Source organism: Serinus canaria, chromosome 10 (genome assembly GCF_022539315.1).
Source record: "Serinus canaria isolate serCan28SL12 chromosome 10, serCan2020, whole genome shotgun sequence".
Lineage (NCBI taxonomy): Eukaryota > Metazoa > Chordata > Aves > Passeriformes > Fringillidae > Serinus > Serinus canaria.
Genome location: NC_066324.1, coordinates 2559756 through 2578085, shown reverse-complemented (window position 1 = coordinate 2578085; position 18330 = coordinate 2559756). Strand labels below are relative to the sequence as shown.

General features: G+C 38.4%; 2 protein-coding genes across 7 annotated transcripts in view; one reads left to right on the top strand and one right to left on the bottom strand.

The window, feature by feature from the left end:
- MTFMT (mitochondrial methionyl-tRNA formyltransferase) overlaps positions 1–18330 on the top strand; it is a 431560-nt gene that overhangs the window by 370332 nt on the left and 42898 nt on the right. The gene's annotated exons all lie outside the window — the stretch shown is intronic.
- DENND4A (DENN domain containing 4A) overlaps positions 1–18330 on the bottom strand; it is a 47710-nt gene that overhangs the window by 27289 nt on the left and 2091 nt on the right. For 4 of the 6 annotated variants that reach the window (XM_050978227.1, XM_050978231.1, XM_009090055.4 and 1 more), the window contains exons 2-8: positions 11647–11732; positions 6686–7018; positions 5864–6113; positions 4782–4851; positions 3050–3219; positions 2149–2387; positions 1436–1502 (exon numbers count right to left, since the gene is read on the bottom strand). In XM_050978227.1, the coding sequence (XP_050834184.1) occupies positions 1436–1502; positions 2149–2387; positions 3050–3219; positions 4782–4851; positions 5864–6113; positions 6686–6993 (1104 nt within the window). In that variant the 5' untranslated portion in view covers positions 6994–7018; positions 11647–11732. The remainder of the gene's footprint in view (positions 1–1435; positions 1503–2148; positions 2388–3049; positions 3220–4781; positions 4852–5863; positions 6114–6685; positions 7019–11646; positions 11733–18330) is intronic. The other 2 variants (XM_050978228.1, XM_050978229.1) reach the window with 2 other exon arrangements.

Genomic DNA, 18330 nt, shown 5'->3' with positions numbered 1-18330 from the left:
TTCAGTGCAGTTTCTAACACAACTTAAGTCCCTGGAAGCAGCTGGAAGGAAGAATTTATTCACAAATCTCAACTACCACTGCCTACTGTAAAAGCAGTGTTTTCTCCATCTGTACTATCAGCTCCTAAAGCTGTACTAATTTAATGCACATAACATTTTGAAAATAAGGTATAACAGATGTAATTTTCACATCACTTATATCTAGATCTTCAGACTTCATTCCAGGATATAAACCCATATATTCTTTGACAAAATTCCCTAAAACTTCAGACAAAATTAAAAGCTTTTCTCTAAACTCAATTATAATCTTTGTAAATAGGTGTTTACTCTTTCCTAGCACAAACAATTTAATGAATAGGAATTAAAAAAAAACTCAAATCTACAACAAGAAGTAAAAATGCTGGATTTTGAATTGAACTTTAAAATCATAAGAAAAGGGCCGCAAGTGCCTGATCCAGTTTCAGTATAACTGTTCTCTAATCACTTTCCAGTAAGAGTAATAAATATCACCCCTTTAGAACACACTAAAGAGGATCTTCAATATTCAGTACATGCTATAAAGACATAACCCAGGATTTTATTTGCTCTGAAAGACTTCACTACCATATGGGCTACACAATTAAGGCTCAGAACTGCACAGGGCTCTCCATATTTTATGTTATACAAGTAATAACAGAGAAGAGCATCATTTTGTAACTATTTAATCAAAACCACAATTGGTAGAATACTATGACTGCAACAGAGCTCTCTCTTCTCTGCAATAAAAATTTTAATACCTCTCTATCTATTTCACCTCTTTAGGAGGAAATACAGAGATTTAATAACACCTCAGAAGTCCTCCAGACCAGGATTTTTTCTCTCCTACCAACAGTGACAGGGCTGAAATTTCAAAGAGCAGGTAGCAATTCCTGTAATTATTTCACTCCCACAGAGCCCTGCAGGGAGGAGAGAGCAAGGGCCAGGTTTGATAAAGGGGCTGTTACTGGGTGTGGCTCTTGCAGCTCTCACTGAGAGCACAAAGCTCTTTGGGAAGAGGGGCAATCATGGATGTACATTTCACATCTGGTTTTAATTTTATTTATTTATTTTACACGCAGCCTTCATACAGTAGCAAGAGGGAAACAATTCTAAAGCTATTACAAAAGTCAGACCAGATGCTGACTTGGAGTAGTTTTTCATTAATTTCCATATACTCTGAAAAAAAATTAAATTAAAAAAAATTAAAAGTTAAAGTTCTAAGCTCACTAAACAGCTTCTTATAATAACTCACTGAGGTCATTAACTAAAGTGGAAACGGAATTCTCACATTATGTGTATGAATTTAGGAAAAATAAATCCTGAACAAAAATAATTTGGGCACAAAAAATACATTTTCCATTTATTAACCTGCTTTATCTTCACCTTAGACACAGTTATTAAAGAAAATTACACTTACCTGAACTAGAATTCTTGGCCTCTGAGGGGATGGAAAAGGTACTTTATGCATGAAATGGGAAATGTGTCTACAGGAAAAGAAAAATACTGATTTAGTAGAAATTAGGTTTAAACTACTTCACCTCAAGACAAATTTTTGAGAGTTAGAGAAATAGTTATATACAAATGGCACATACTGCATTAAAAAAAGATTACATTATTCTAGAAATGTTACATGGTATTACATATCAATTGCAAGTATTGACCTTTTCTTGGTGGAAGGATTTCCTCTGCATTTTATAACGTGAAATCCTTTATGTGAGAAAGAAATTAAGTTTATTTATCACAAATACAAGATATTCAATCTGCTTTATCATCCCTCATTACACTACAAATAGGCATTTGAAAAAATGCAAATCTACTAATTTAATTCTCCTAACTTGATGTGTGCAAGATTAAGAAAGGATTTATAATCCTGCTCTTTGTAATCACTGTGGCTAAAGGGTGCAAAGCTAGTTAAAACAGCTTTCAGAGACCTTTGCAGGCACTTAAATCACAAATAAAAATCTAGACTTCTTCAGAAAGTAGGTAGGGATATGTTAATCAAAGGAGAAAAGTGCAGCCATTATATTTAATGTTTGAGTACAGTAAAAAGGATATTACAGGAAATTTAGAACAAAACCCCCACCCTCTTATCCACTGAAATTACTGTTATGAATTTTGGAAATGACTTACTTCTCAATGGGGAGGACATGTGGCCCAGAAATGGAGTAACGGTAGAGAAAGGTAAGAAACTTCTTGAAAGCATCAAAGAAAGGCCAGTGAGAGAGCAGACAGATGCATTTATTTGTCTGCACTGTTCTGCATGTGTCTTTGCCCTCGACAGCAGCTGCTAATCCCAGCTGAGATTTTTGTTTCTCTGTGAGGTTCTCTTCAGGATACAGTTCATAAAACTGAATAGCAGCACCATATACCTGCAAACACATCATGGATGTGAAGTCAGTAATTCTGCCTCGATCTTCAAAGCAATCTAAGAAACCCCAAACACACAGAAAATCAAGTCTGTATTACTGTTTGAAAAGATACATCAATGCAAAAGATGGTGATCTTTTGAAGCAACCCATTCTGGAATATTCTTATGGCTGTGAAAATCCAGACTGTCTGTTATTTAATTAAAACACTTAATATCATATGAGAGAGTAATTTACAAAACAATTTATTTGAGAGAAACATAAAGAGTACAACTGCAGTCAACTGTTCCTCCAATTGCCTTTAAAGCTATTTTAGGAATCCTTTATACACAACTCAAAGCCACATTCTCTGACATCCAATTTACTTTTTAGAACAAGTATGTACATGCAAGGTCGTTTCCATGCTTGCAATAAAAACAGCATTACTTGCATGTATACGCAGTCCAATTTTATAGCTCTCCAGTTTCACAGGCTAACAGGAAAGCAGAGGAGCTCAGGTTTATGATCAACTGAACTATTGCAAGTCACTCTTCAAAGCAGTCTTGGAATCAAGCCCAAGAGAAGAGATTCAAGCTCATCTATGAAAACATTCATTATCATCACCCTGAACAGATAAACAACTGAGTTTTTTCCAATTTAATAATTTTTTTAAGGTTTCAAAATACCTTTTCTGCAGAAGCTCCAGTTAGTACAAATGTAGAAAAAACTGGGAGAGGGTATTTACTGTTAGATGGCCAACATTCAATCGTTGCACCCATAGGGAGACAAAAAAGAGGCACAGATTCTGGTAATGGGAATGATTCATAATCTTCTTCAGGATATCTGCATATTAAACCTATAAATAGAATGAGCAAAGAGGCTGTTATAGGAAAGCCAGCAGAAACAGATTTGGAATAGCTCATTCCATAAAATAATTGCCAGAAAATTCATATATGAGCACACAGTAACTTCAGAAGATGACTGAAGGTGTAAATAATTAGGCACAGGGAATAGCTGGAGGGGGCAGATGCTCCCATAACCTAAGGGAAAAAAAAATCACCTGACTAAAGCATTATACTGAAATCCTACTTTCCAGTCTAGAAACTATTCATAACTGATTTATCTTTTCCTGTTTTCAGGCTGTGTGCATCTCACCTGTTATTATATAATAGTTCACATTCATCATGAGTATGAGCAAAGATTTAAAATCTAGTTTAAAAAAAGGTAATGTGAATACTTGAGAAATAAGACTGATGTTTTCAACTATAACACCAGTTAATTCTGGCCAACAAACATTCCCTGACAAATATACGTTTGCTTTTAGATAGTTTTTTAATACCAAAAGAACCAAGTCAATTAAGCTGATCCACCTCAGCTGAGGACTCAGCTCTTGTGCTGCCAGGCCAATGTGTTTAGCCTTATTTAAACACAGCTGTAAAACATGAAGATCTGAAGCAGAGGCTTTTAGCACACAGGTCCTCAGTTACAAGGGAGGCTGTAGCAATGCATCCTGTCTGACTGCCAGCCCAGGGGACTCCACACTGAGAATGGATACTGCATGAAACGATTTAGGATTTCTCTCTGTTACACAGCACAATCACTACACATTTTTCTAACAGAAATGGAATATTAATAAGCAATAAAAACTTGTAACCAAAAAGGGCAGTGGATCCCTTCATGCCAAGAATCAAAATCTTGTGCAAGCTATCACCAGATGTGAGGCCTTTTAAAATTTTTATTTGTTCACAAATGTACTGTCCACCCTTTAGTATGTCCTGAGTTCCTGTTTACAGAGAGCAGCCTCTAGAAGGGATGTAAGTGGATTAGAGCTTAAGTGTGAATCATGCTCATGACTTGTGTGCCAAACAAAATCAGGGTTTTAAAAAAACCCAACAACAAATGCAAAGCCAACACGTTTCATCAGTCATAGCAAATCTAATTCTGTCTTATAAATAAAACAATAAAATAAAGATGATACACAATCCAAAAATACTTAAAGAGCTCAGTGCCAATGATGCTCGAGGCAGTGTGGAAGTCTGCAGGATTCTACAAAATGTTTCTTAAAGAAAGTGATCATGAAAATGCATCAAATAATTTCTGTGGTATTTTCTTCTGCATATACACACATGTCCTTAAGAGACAGTTACCAGTAACACAAACAGAGAGGGGAGGTTTGGAGAAACCTATCAAACCACAGCTGAGCTTCCCAATTAAACACAAATTTTGAAACAGCATGGTCACGACACCCAGTTCTAAGGCCTCTTTTCTGACATGATTTTAAAAGAATTCTTTAGGGAAAGATTGCTTTTTGAATAATGGCTAGATAGTGTCAATTCTTTAGTACAAAATGTATTACATTACAAACGAGCCTGGACATTCTGAACTGAAGATAAAAAAGGCTACACAGTAGTTACATACCAGCTTTGTATGATATGGTGTTGGTTTTTGCCACAGACTTTTTATAACATAAATAGACAGCTGAGCCCCACTGTAAAATAAAAGAAGTTATTGGATTAAGTGATGGAGTATAACAAATGGACATAACAGAATATAACTAATAATAATGCTGATAATTATAAGTATTTAAATTCTCAATTTCTAGACATGAAAATAAAGAATAAGGAAAGCCATGGAACAGGAAAGAGCAGCACCCATAGGGGGAACACAGAGCTTTCATAGAAGGGAGAAAGGTGTAACAACTTCCATAAGACAGCACTCCCATAACCCAGAAAATATGGGAACTATCAGAACTGAAAAATCCATTGGGTAATGCCTACAGGCATTTATCTAAAAGCAAGCACAAATCAATTCCCATGATCTTGATCTTTTTTACATGATCCCACTTGCAGCATCCTTCTCAGCACACCAACTTCTGAGGACCCTGCAAGAGCCAGCACATGGGGCTGCAGATTTAACTAGGAAACACCTAAATATTCAGTTCTGCAAATCAAAGCTGTATGAAACCTGTATATTTTAGCAGGTCAGGCTTTGGAACCATATTAAACATTTAAATGTGCTTACAGTCAACAGCTTCCAACATCACTCATGTACAACTTTCTTTAAATAAGAAGTTTGTGAAACTACTGAGGAGAAAAACATTTATAAAATAGCATTGAAGGTAAAGGGAGGAGCTGGAAAACAACACAGAAGCTGATTGCTAGATATGGAATTCCCACCACAACAGTAAAAGCAGTGTCAGAAACAGCCACATCTGTAAAACCTCCAGTTACACACACATACACAACAGGTTCTAAAGAACCAATCCAAAGATGCTGGAGCCAGCATTAAAAAAACCCAAACATTTGCTCTAAGGCTTTCAGAAAGACTTTGTTCCAAGTAGGAACAAAGGAATGCAATCTCCACCTATCCCAATATTTGATTTATCTTTGGAGACCTCTTATGAAGATTTTTCACCAGGTACTCCAAGAGCTGCCACAAGTACTCCACAAAGGTCACATCAGTGAGTACCAAGTGTTCAAAGCCCAGCTTTTGAATCCTACCATGCTGTTGTTCAGATTCTTGTCCACCTTGCAGAAGGTGTGTGGAGGAGTCTCTCCTTTGCTGGGGATGATGATGCAGATGTCTGTGACAGCCAGGGTGTTCTGGGTCATGTTCTCGGAGGCCCTGCGGTAGGTGATGTACACCCGCTGGGACGAGGCGCTGCCGCTGATGTTGGCAGGCCGCCCATACGGGGTGCTCTGAATGATCTCACAGCCTTGCTTGACTCTTTCTTTCCCATCATATAAAACCCTAGTTAAAAAGGAGAAGGAAAAAAGTCACATTTTAAAAACACTTTGAGTTTGAATCACAGCTCTTGTCTCATTGCTGAGCAAAACATTTTTACTGACAAGTTCAGGTCACATTATCTCCAACTGCATTCTAACAGAAAAGCTTCACAATGAAACTACACTGGTTTTCCTTGTATATAATTGCTTTTAAACATTTTGTTTACTGCAAAATACCATTATTTTCAGTTCTATTAAAGATTCATTGCCTGATCCTAAGAATGTCATATAACTTATCTCTTTCCAATCTGTGTTAAATAGGTTAAGCACCTTATCCCAAGCCAAACATATACATTAAAAATTATAAATGGCTTTGAAAACTTCAAAATGAGAAGGATTAAACTTGTCATTAAAATTCACTCAGCATGCATTTTCCCTTCCATACTGGGTTACAGTATTCTCAAGTCAACAAATATCTTCCTGTTTAGAGTTTTGCCTTGTATTTCAAAAGTATGGCATTTCCGTAAAGCTGCCTTATCTGCTCCTTAGTTAAATAAAACAGAGAAAATCACCCACTGGAACAGGGAAAGCACTCACCCCAAATCAGTCAGCGGAGGCTTATCCCTGCCTCGGCGATAACAAAGGTATATCTGCGGTCCTACAAGGCTGCCGTTATTGAGATCTGCAGACAGGCCCGAGGGAGTGACATCTATGCACTTATAGCCCTGAGGAACCTCCTCCCCCAGGGATTTATTGAGGACTGTCACGTCTGTGATGGGTTCTTTTGGCTTGGCGATTTTATGGCAGGCATCATTGAAGTGGATCTCCTCCTCCAGCGGCTTTGAGATATCCGTTAGTCCTGCGACAACAAAGTAATCAGCAACACGGGCCCCTTTGTCTTCCATCTTCCATCACAAGGTGTTACAGCTTCTAAGAAAGAAATACAGGTCAGAAATGATAAAGTTATGGCTATTTTTAAAACCAGAAAATCATAGCTTGCAAATAAAGAAAATGCTTTCTGCTCTTGCATGGAACACTGAGAAACAGGCTAAAAATGTTTTTCCAAGACACCCATGTGCACTGGAATTTTGCTAGAGTAGCTTCAGGAAGTTTACTGTCATCAAGTTCCAGACTTTAAAAACCAGACAAGCTATTTAAGACTCTCTTTTGTTGAATTAATTTTGTTTGGGTGTAAAATTTTATTGCAAGAGAAACTGTTACCACACAGGAGTTTCAAGAGCTTGCTGACATTCTGAAACTGAACAACCAGAATTCAAAACAGTTTGAATGGTTGACAGAAGACTTCAGTTTTCATGTAACTTTTATTCCCTTTGCTTTATCTCCCTTTATTTCTTGCTCTAGGTAGCAGGTATTAAGACTTATCAAACTTCATGCCATCATGATTCCTGGAATTGAGCAAGATTTTTGCTCAGACATAATAAATTCAGACATTTCTTACTGGTAATTTGGAAAATTATGTCCCAATTTGATAATATGCTTTTAATCAAATTGTTCCAAGCTGGCCTCAGATTTCCAGCACCAGCCCCTGCTCAAGCAGGAGGAATGTCAGGCTGAGCCTGGTCATCCCTACCAACCTCATCTACCAGCACAAGGGAGGCAATTCCGTCTTCTCGCTCTCATTTTATAGGTTGGTTGTGTTTTGCTGGACTGGCTTGAGAAGCTTCTAACATTGCAAGGAAATGAGCACAGGATTTTTATTTTATGCTTATTTACATTGTTCTAGAAAACGCCAAGAAGAACCCCCAAATTATCTTTTATTTTTCTATATGGCTAATAAGCATTATGGGACGCTTTAACAAACATGATTACTGGCAAGCAATCACCAACATATAGGAAAGGAACAGTCTGATAATAACTTCAGCTTGTGTTTGAAGAGAGAAGGCAGTTACAAAACTGAGCTCAGTTTAACCTACGTCCCGTTACTTCAAACACATCTGGAATATGTTACTCAGCCTATATATGAAAGTAATAACTACAAATTCAAACTCCTCCCTGAGTGATATATTCAAAGACACACAAACTCAACCTCTGCATATGCTGCCTATTATCTCTCTGTCCATCTGGCACCAGCAAACCCAGGCAGGCTGGGAACAAATGCATGCAGACAAGGAGATGTTTAACAACGTATCCTTAAGCTCTGGCATAACACCAAACACTGCCATCTTTCAGCTAGTACAACAGAAGTTCTAAGTATTTTGTGACATTAACAGTGCTCTGTGAAACTACATTATAGCTATTGTAACATTGAGTTTTTTTCCTTTTCTTACCAGCACCATTTCACAGAACTACACTGATTTCTGGAGTGATTCATGATGCCTTTTAGAATGAAATTATGTGTAATTTTTGATTACTAAACACTTTAGTAATCAAAAATTTTACAAATGATGGCTGTTAAAACTGCAAGCAGGACCTATAACTCCAGTGTATTAACAGCACTACTCCAGTTTAATCATTACAACTTATTAAACTCCAGTTTAGCATTACAAATAAACAGAATGATGTGTGTGTGTGTATATATATACACACACATATATAAAATATTGAAGAATCATACCTTTACACTATTTAAAACTCAACATTATTCCATATAAAGTTTATACCAAAAGTCTTAAATTCAAACATTCCTTTATTCCCAAAAGCACTTTCAAGAAAAACTGGGACAAGCTCTCCTCATTTAGAGATAGTTAAAATTAGAATCCCCTACATACAAACACCTGCTATCACATAAATTTGCTTCCTAAGGTTATAGCACATAATACACAAGTCAGCAAGACTTTCATAATTTAATGCAGATTTTACAGAAGTGAGAGAAAAAAAAGGCCTGGCTGATGATGAATTATCCCTTCATATTTACCCCATGCCTGCAAGTGTCCAAGGCCAGGTTGGACAGGGCTTGGAGCAGCCTGGGATAGTGGAAGGTGTCCCTGCCTATGGCAGGGGTGGAATGAGAATCTTTAAGGTCCCTTCCAACCCAAACCATTCAGGGATTCTACAATGGTTTTATGATTTTTGTCTTTTATTAAAAGGGCTTACAGCTAAAAATGGGATAAAAAAGATAAACTTCAGTGGTATTTTAGTCTAAGGCTGACTTAGACTTTACTAGAGCTACTGTGATACTCAAATTTTCAACATCAGGTTACAGGCAGAGCAGATCTATGCAAACTCTGTTAATAGACCCCAGAAAGAAGGAATAAACTGTGAGCTAACTCAGTGACAAAGAATAATTCTGTGAAGAGCATTTCACATAAACTGATGAAGAATTTCTGTAGAAACTCCTATCATGAAGCCATTCCACAGTGATTTTACTCTTATATCTCACTCGGTGATTCGTGGTTGTGCCTTGCTGGTGTGAATCTCAGGACAGCACCTGAGATAACCCCGGGGAGGGGGACAGGCATCAGCCCAAGGACAGAGATTTCTCCACAGCTGCTGATTCAACAGCAGCAGGATCTCTTTCCTTATCTCCCCTGGTTTTCAGCTGCTGTGTGGCTCTATCAGCTAGAAAGCCCCAGAGTTCCCTCCTCTGCAAGGGTTTCAACACAGCCTGGCCATGGGGTCTTCACTCCACCCCTTAAGACTGCATTGTGTGGGAGGTCAGGGATGCTGCTCATGTTGTATGCAGGGAGAAACAGATTTTTCCCTACTGCTTCCATACTGTAATCTTTTTACCCTCACTCATCTCCCTACATCTCACCATATTGCAAGTCATCTTTGAGGGCAAAAAAACCCCAAACCAAACAAACATGAAAAACACGGCAGAAAAAGTCACACTGCACAAGAGGGTTGCTTGAGACAGCTAGTCCCAGATCAAATTCAACATTAGGAACGCCACACTGAGAAGCTTCCATACCTTCTCTACATTTCAGTAACCTGGGGACAAAAGGCTGCACATTGAAGGCAATGCCATGGGGTCGTAACCATAATCTCTTACAAAAGTCGCTGAAAATAAATGCAATATATGCTCTTTGAGCCCCCTCATGATAACAATTTTTAATGGACGCCATATAATTAATACAACTGTAAATTAAACACCATAAAGATGAGAAAGAATCAAAACATCCTTGCAAATAACAAAGTCATATGTAAAAAAATTATTAAACACACACTCTAGATCATGACTATACAGATGAGAGAGCTTTTTGTAACTTCTAAAAATGTAGGAAGAGAAGAAATAATCAGATAATCTCTCAGATCCACAAACTATTAGCTTGATTACTCTGCTGAAAGACAAAGGGTAAACACATTTTAACTGTTTATTCAATGTAATTTTCTAACATCCTATTTTTCCAAAAACATTCAGGAAATACTAATTGAAGATTTTTGCTGCTTGTCACCACTGTTGTAATTCATTCAGTGTCCAAGCTTTTTGAACAGATCACATTCCTCATTCAAATACTCTAAGAGGAAAACACAGATCAGCTTTTTCCCATCACATGACCAGAACTGATGTGGATGAGCCATATATTCCATCTGTGCAGCAGGAACAGGCACGATGCCTCACAAAGCACAGTTTACTACACATGCACTACAACATTTGCAAGGAAAAATATACTGAGCTAATCCCCTGCAACCTGCTCCTCCCCACAGAATTTTGCAGAGATAACTTAGAACTGGCTGCAGACCAGAAGAATTGCTCCAGCCACACCAGTTTCTTTCCAGAAGCCAACTTCCCCAGGCAGCAGTAAGGACCCTCTGACTCCATTAAGAGTTTTTGCCAGTCCACCTCTGGCAGAAAAATACAACAACTGCCTTGTAATCTTTTAATCTGCCTTGTTGTCGTTCTTATTCCTTCCTGCATTTTTCTTTGAAAGTATTAAATTGTGTATTAATTTGAGTTCCTTATTAGATCCATTTGCTGTCTAAGCCAGGTGATATTTCACTTTGTAGTCCTGACTCCAAAAATGTTCCATGTGTAAACAAGCAATGAATGTCTCCTAGAGTGCACTGGAAACCAGTGCAGGGCAACTTTTTTAAAACAGTTCAAAGCTGGTGATTTATTTTTTTTAAATATTCATCATACAATAACACTCCAAGAACTTACTTCCTTTGAAGGAACATGAAGAGCAGATGAAGAGAGACACAAATCAGAGGCTAATTATTAAAAATTGCCAGTAAGGTTCTAACAGCCCACAGCATCTCATCTCATCCATGCATTGCTGCATTAGCCTGTGGAAGTAACCAGCCCAGAGAGATGTGTCAGCTGGGCATGCAAGAGCAAAGTGAAGTTAACTGGATCAGTCAGTCCTGCTCTGGCTACTCAGAACCACGTCTCAGACATAACACCACACAAACCACATGGGAGTTCAGTGGTCTCAAGACATGGGAGCAACTGCAGTTACACAATGAAAAAACTTCACCCCATCTCTGTACTGCCAAAATTGCCTGGCATAATTGTCAGACAAGCCTTTTTCCCCCCCTCTATATTTTCTTCACAGCAAGCAAACAATCCTGGGTACAAAGTAGAAGCCCTCTAATTTCACAGGAATTCCCAAGGCAGAACACAAGCCTTCTGCCCACTCTACCAATGTGTTCCCTACCTTTTCATCAGGGCATTGCTTCTACACTTTTCCTCTCTTGCTGTCAGCCAGGCTTTAACATAGACTTCTTGTTAAAGTTTCATTCCCTATAGAAACAGTAAAAATAAGAATCAAACAATGAACACATTTGTTGAAACTTACTTTCTGCACACTTCACTGCACCAGTCACATGAAATGAACACCGTGGGTTGCTGTAGGACTCCTTGCTAAGATAAGGTTACAAATCACTCCACTAAAAAAGTAAATTAAACCAGACTTTAAAGCTAAGAAACAAAATATCAAGTTTTATGCTGGGTTGATATTTTAAGAATGCAAACAACACTTAATGCTTTAAACCAAAATAAATCAAAGAAGAGATGAGCCAGCCACTTCAAATTACTTCACCTCTTCCATTATTTTCTGACAATCAATACCTTCTGTATGCATTCCTAAGTGTTAGCCAGCTATCAAAGTGCTCTCTCAGCCCAAAAATCTTTCAAAATCTACTTCAGAACATTTTTCTTTGCAAGATTCGGATATTTAAGGATATCCTTCTTACTCCACAATCATCATCTTTCATCTAGTCACCTTTCCCCAATTCCTCTTGCAGTGGGTGATATAGTCTTCTTGCCCTTTACTGCCACAATTCAGATTATTTTTTTTTTCAGATGTGGTGAACACCAGCATGGCCACTCTTAAACACTGGTATCACCACAGACAGCTTGAACTTGTGTTTTACACTGAGGAACTTGCAAGCCCAGTGCTACCTTGGAGCATTTTGAAGCAGCAGCTTTGCTGCTTCAAAAACCACAGGACTGAGGATAGCACCTCACTGGAGGCACTGAGACTCTGGTCTCCCAGAACAAGTCATTAGCATCAGCAAGGGCTGTAGTAAAAAGTGAATTTTCTTTAAAGGAAGCTTCTATTCCCCCAAGACTTGCAGAACACTCTCAGAAGAGTATGGTGAAAAGACTGCAGCAAACAAAGTGTAACATAAGAGAGGCTGGGAGGCTGGAAACAAACACATCTCAGGAGGGTTGATGCAAACCATGAAAGATTTGCTTCCATTCCTAAAGTGGAAAAATCTGGGGAATTAGATTATCAGGATTGTATTTTTGGGATCACAAAGTTCAAGGTTCTGTTCATAACACCAATCTACAAGGCCATTTCTTTGAGATCTCCCAGGAGCAATCAGCACTGTTAGTTCACTGCTCTGATAGCCCAGAGAGTGAATCCAGCCCCAGTGATCTCAAACCCACACAGCACCATGGACCTGCACCAGCCACAGCCAGGCACTTACCAGTATCTGACTTTGAACATTTTCACTCAAGACTACAAAGAGAGAATGCACAATATCATTTTCTCCAACTATACAATCATTAACATCAAGCTTCCAGGAGTGCCAGAAATTGTAAATTTTGGAATCACCTGCAGACCTCAAGCACAGCTGAAAAAAGTCCAAGAAGTAGGCAGCATTACCACATGATAAATTTCCCCATGGACACTTCAAAGAACTTCTTTTCTAGTCAGCTCTCTGGAAAACCAGTGAGGAGACTTAAATGAAAGCAAAAAATATAGATTTAGGCATCACAAGGAACACAGCCAGAACTGCTGCCAGTGTACTTGCAGGTCTATTTTGTATTACTTGCAGAACTTATTTATAACTAGTTTCTTGTCCTCTACATATCGAGTAAAGGATCTACTTCTTCAAGAAACAAGAATACAAAGGACTTACATCATTACCCAAATACAAACAGAACTTTTCCAAGCATTTTCATTTTTAGTAGGACAATGTCTGTACTTCTTCCCATTTCCTACTACAGTTACACAAAAAACAGCTACAGAGAAAACAAGGCTGAAGTGATAAATGGCATTACTTTTTAGACCCTACTGCACACATCTGCACTCAGTGATGTTAGACAACACAACAATTCTCAGGAAGCCACCAGCCTCCACTAAACTCCCTTTGACACTGCATCAATTTTTATTAGAAAAGAAGAAAATCTACAATAACCCAAGAGAAAACCTAAGATTGTTCTGCCCTGCATCACTGGACTGGAAATGCTACCAAGTGTTTTGCAGGCCCATTCACAATCATCTGTACCAAGTCATGGTTTACATCTCTGATCCAAACAGCTGACAAGATAATCAAGAGAGCTCAGAAAACTTGGCAACAAAGGATCTCTAAGAGATGCTGGGAAACAGAAAAGTGCTGGATAAAAGCACAGGGACAAAACAAAAGACCATGAATTTGGGAGAAGAAAACAGGAATGTAGCCAAGAACTGAGGGACAAGCAGACTGGCTCAGCAGTGCTGAGGAAGAAAGATTAGGCCTAAATTCAGAGGCTAATCTAGATTCAGCAGGATGAGTACAGCAAAGCGAGCAGGAACTCAGTTCTGGTCATCTAGAGCACCAAAGCTCAGAGGAGGAAGCAGAGTAAGTGGCAGGAGAAGGCAGGAAGGAATTGACTTCACCCTGAGGGTGAGATCTGGCATATCCCACATCTCCTACACATTTCTCTCTCACTCACTAAACACTCTGTTTGTTTTTCAGTGCTGTTTGTAGTCTCAATCAAATCAAAGCATTTACTAAGAGGATCTAACAAGGCTGCTTTGGTGATCATTCCACTTGTACCACAGCAAAATCCTGTGAAATTCAACCCTGCCTACAAAAATTCAGGAAAGGGATGTTCCAGTATCCCACAAGATTCATAACAGAGACAAATCTCAGTATGGCCAGTTTGAAAACTCCCACTTTTCTTTCTAGATTAGAGTATTTATGGCCAAAAGTCACCAGCAAAGAATGGAAAGGCTTTCTGAAATACAACTACGTTTATAGGGAGGGATGCAGAAAACAAATCGTAGAAAATCAGGAGGAGGAAAGCCAAAATAAGCACTATAAAATGTAAGTATTACTTCATCCAAAGCACAGTTCAGCAGAGCGGCTTGTTGATGTTTTTGTATAACTATTTACTATACAACAACTTTTTAAAAGGAGAAGTTCCCCAAACACAATGTTCTGTTTTTCTTGACACAGTAGATAAAGGCAAATGAAAATAGAAAATCTTCCAATATTGAGCTGCAAACCCAAAACCTGTCACTGAAAATGTCAAAGTCCATCAACCAAGAGTGACAGAAGTGACCTGCTTTCACCCTGCCACATTTGGCCACTCATGCTGACCTCAGTTTTGTTTTGAAACCATTCTCTATCCAAATTAAATTTTGAATTCATTATGTGATAGAAGAAAAGACAGGTGGGGATTGTTTCTAACACTTTTTGCAACATTTAAAAACAACTTAGAGACTTAGAACATTTTATGTGATTTTTTTTTTTTCCTTTGGCCAGCAAAAATGTTCTGTAACATGAGAAAATGGGACCCAACCACAGTGCAAATTATAGGCAGGAACAGCCATGCACAGACTGCATCTGCAGGGCTGCAACTGCTGCCTGCAGATCATCTACACCCCACTGGAAAGGGATAACACTCACTAATACCTCTCTCATCCAGCAAATCTCTACATCCACTTACCAAAATGTTCAGCCTCTATTCCACAGAAAAATAAGCGTGCAAGTACCACTACCAGCTCAGCTGCAAATACATCAATCAATTACCACCTACTGCTGGGACAGTTTCCCAGCCAGCAAAGCAATAAAAAACAACATTAGGGTCTCCTCCAGAAAATCACCATAAATTAGCTGAAGAGCAATGACATGCCAAGGTAACTACTGCTGATCCTGATCTTGAAGTTAGGAATTTTGAGAATAATTTCTTAGGCCCACAGGTTTCTTCTGAAGCTCAAGTCAAAACCAAAATTCAAGAGTCCAGCCCACAAAACCCTTCTCTGTGTTTGCATAAAGCTTGCACACAAGGTGGAGGCTCTCTCTTGGGACTTCATTTACATACATGTACTTATACATCACACTTATTGCTTGTTCACTTTCATTTCAGATGGCCAAACTGAAATAACTTTATCAATTAGTATTAATGATTTTCCTGACCCAGATTTTTAAAAGTTAAGATTTATGGTAAATATTAAACAGGAAGGATATAACTGGCTAACTTCTAACACGCTCCCTATTCTTCTCATCCCATTTTTAGACCACAGATTTCCTTCTTTCACTCCCCTCCCATTATTACTTAGTTCACTCTGTATCAGTAACCATTATCTAATATACCCATAAGAGACATGTACATTTTTCATATATATATTAGATAATGCAATATATTTTACATCTAATATATTGAAAAGGTAAAAATATACCATTTAAAATAGTCAGGCCAGCTAACACTTTCTGAAGTCTTTCATTTCCACTTCTCAATTTCCTCCTGGCACTGTTTCTGAGCTCTTTAGGGAACTACCAGTGACTAGTTCTGCATCACACACTGCTACTGAAATGAGTGTTATAGATCAAACCTCGGGGCATCACTGCCCTGCATGGTTTACTTTTGACTCTGGAGTCTGTGGGAGCACTTAATAAGCATCAACAGCCTATTTCCAGAGCAGCCACAGACCAAACTTTCAGACCAGGCACAGACTAAACCCGAACTGAAGGACAGCAGAAAATATCCAAGGATTATTTTGCCATACAGCAAAGAACCTCATTCACTTCAAGTAATTAATTGGTCAGTACCAGTGCTAGAAACAGCTGATTTTTAACAATAGTTGAACAGTAGCGATGCTTTCACAGCTTACACATATTAATCTCCTACCTGTTGGCTGCCATCAATTAAAATAAGGCATAGCTGGCTTTAGTTTCCACAGGAATTGCTACTCTTAGTATAGCAAAAAATGGCATCAAAATTTGTGTCTGCAGTAGCATATATTATTCACATACAGAATTGATGTATAAGTGAAGAGACCAAGGGCATTTTCTGTGCTCTTGTCACCACCCAGTGAAGCTACAGCAGAAGGACAAGGGACGGGTAATCTGAGCCCACCACAACTGCACCCTTGCATGAGGGCAAGCACAACCTCAACTTTCTTCAAAGGTCCTCCATTTTTACAGCTTTGGTGTGGAGGAGGATTGCAAAGTGGGGAGGAAACAGACTGATTTGGCTTTTGGGCTTTTTTTGTTTGGATTTGTTATGAGTCAGCTTAACAAAAGTTTGAAGTTTGAATACATCCCAGAGAAACATGATCAAAATACTGTAACTAGCAAGATAAACATACTGGAAATACACCAATCATCACAAATTGCATCATGCTTTGTTAAGGCAGTCATATAGAAATTATTTTGGGTTTTTTTTTTTTTTGTTCTTTCATTATTAGTATTATTCAGTATTACAGTTCTTTCCAGGAAACTTCAGAAAAAATACCCAAGTTCTACAGCAACACGTGTATCAAAATCTTTACCACTGGAACCCTGTCACAAAGCAACATAGCTGGAAATCAACAAGCATAAATTTGAACAACATTACAAAGCTATATTGACTTTTAACTTTTTAATCGAACATAAACTGGGCAACACTTGGCCTCCAAATTTCTGGTCATACTGACACCATATTTAAACATTCAGGTCAAAGTTGAGGAAAGGACAAAAAACGGAACAAAGGCTTCCTGCAAGTCTTCATTTCAGGAGATAAATTTAAGATTGAGAAAGCTTTTGACTAAGTACCTATTGTACTATTCCCATTCCAACCTGCCTGTGTTTGGCCAGGAAGCACAAATGTTTCTGCAGCCAGTATTATAAAAAGCATTTCAACCTACTATGACTTGCAAAACTAACAGCAACTCAGCTGCTAGGGAGCATGATGGAAATAAAAAAGGATGTTGAATATTTAAGTGACGCTGCAAATTTCTCGTTCTTGTATTAAAACCTCAAGGTTACCAAACCCCATTATCATTCAGCTTGGTCTAGGAATTGTCTTCCTCTCTAGAGTCACAAGACAGTGTTCTCCAGCTATCACCCACTACAGCAGGAATTAACCTAGAAATTAGTAAACCCTCAATGCAAAATCCTGCAGATTAAAAACTGACAGACTGGCTTCTGGCAGTGGTGGTGCCCACAGCTCTTCTTTAAGAGTCACACAGAACAGCTGTATTAGTTACAACCTCACGCCCCTTAGGGACCTGTTGGCTTCACTCTCTACCTTTCTACTTTCCCTTTCAAGCACATATTTGAAACAGAAGCAGGTTATTGACATTGTTTCTAAGGCTTGACCTGCATCTGCTGCGTGCACCTGAGCCCTATAGTGTGTGCCAGACTATGTCAATATTTGTGCTTTTTCTAACTAATAATTAACTCTGGCTATATTAACTAGATAACTGCTAATATTGCCATTAACACATATAGTAATTCCATTGAGCACCATACTGGGGTTATGTCATACAGAAAGAGCTGAAAAACCTTCAACCATACGGCTACAAAAAATATGAATTCTCAGAGGCATGAAATACTGGGAAAATATTTTTAAATAAGTCCCTGTGTAAAGAACACAGTCCTGCTGCTTTTTGTCTTACTGCTTGCAGAAGCAGATCTTATATTCTGTGCTGCTTCCTAATAAACTCACTTTTTACAAGAGGCCATTGGGTAAAAGCTGCTCCAAAGGAGCAGAGGCCACTCAAACTTGAGCAAAGTACTCATCCAGCTGGAGCCCAACATTTCCAGAAGTAAAACGTGTACATCACAGAAGCTCTTAAGGCTGTAGAGAAGCTTAATCTTTTTTGTTCTGCCTTTAAGGTTCCATGCAATTTTCCCCTTCC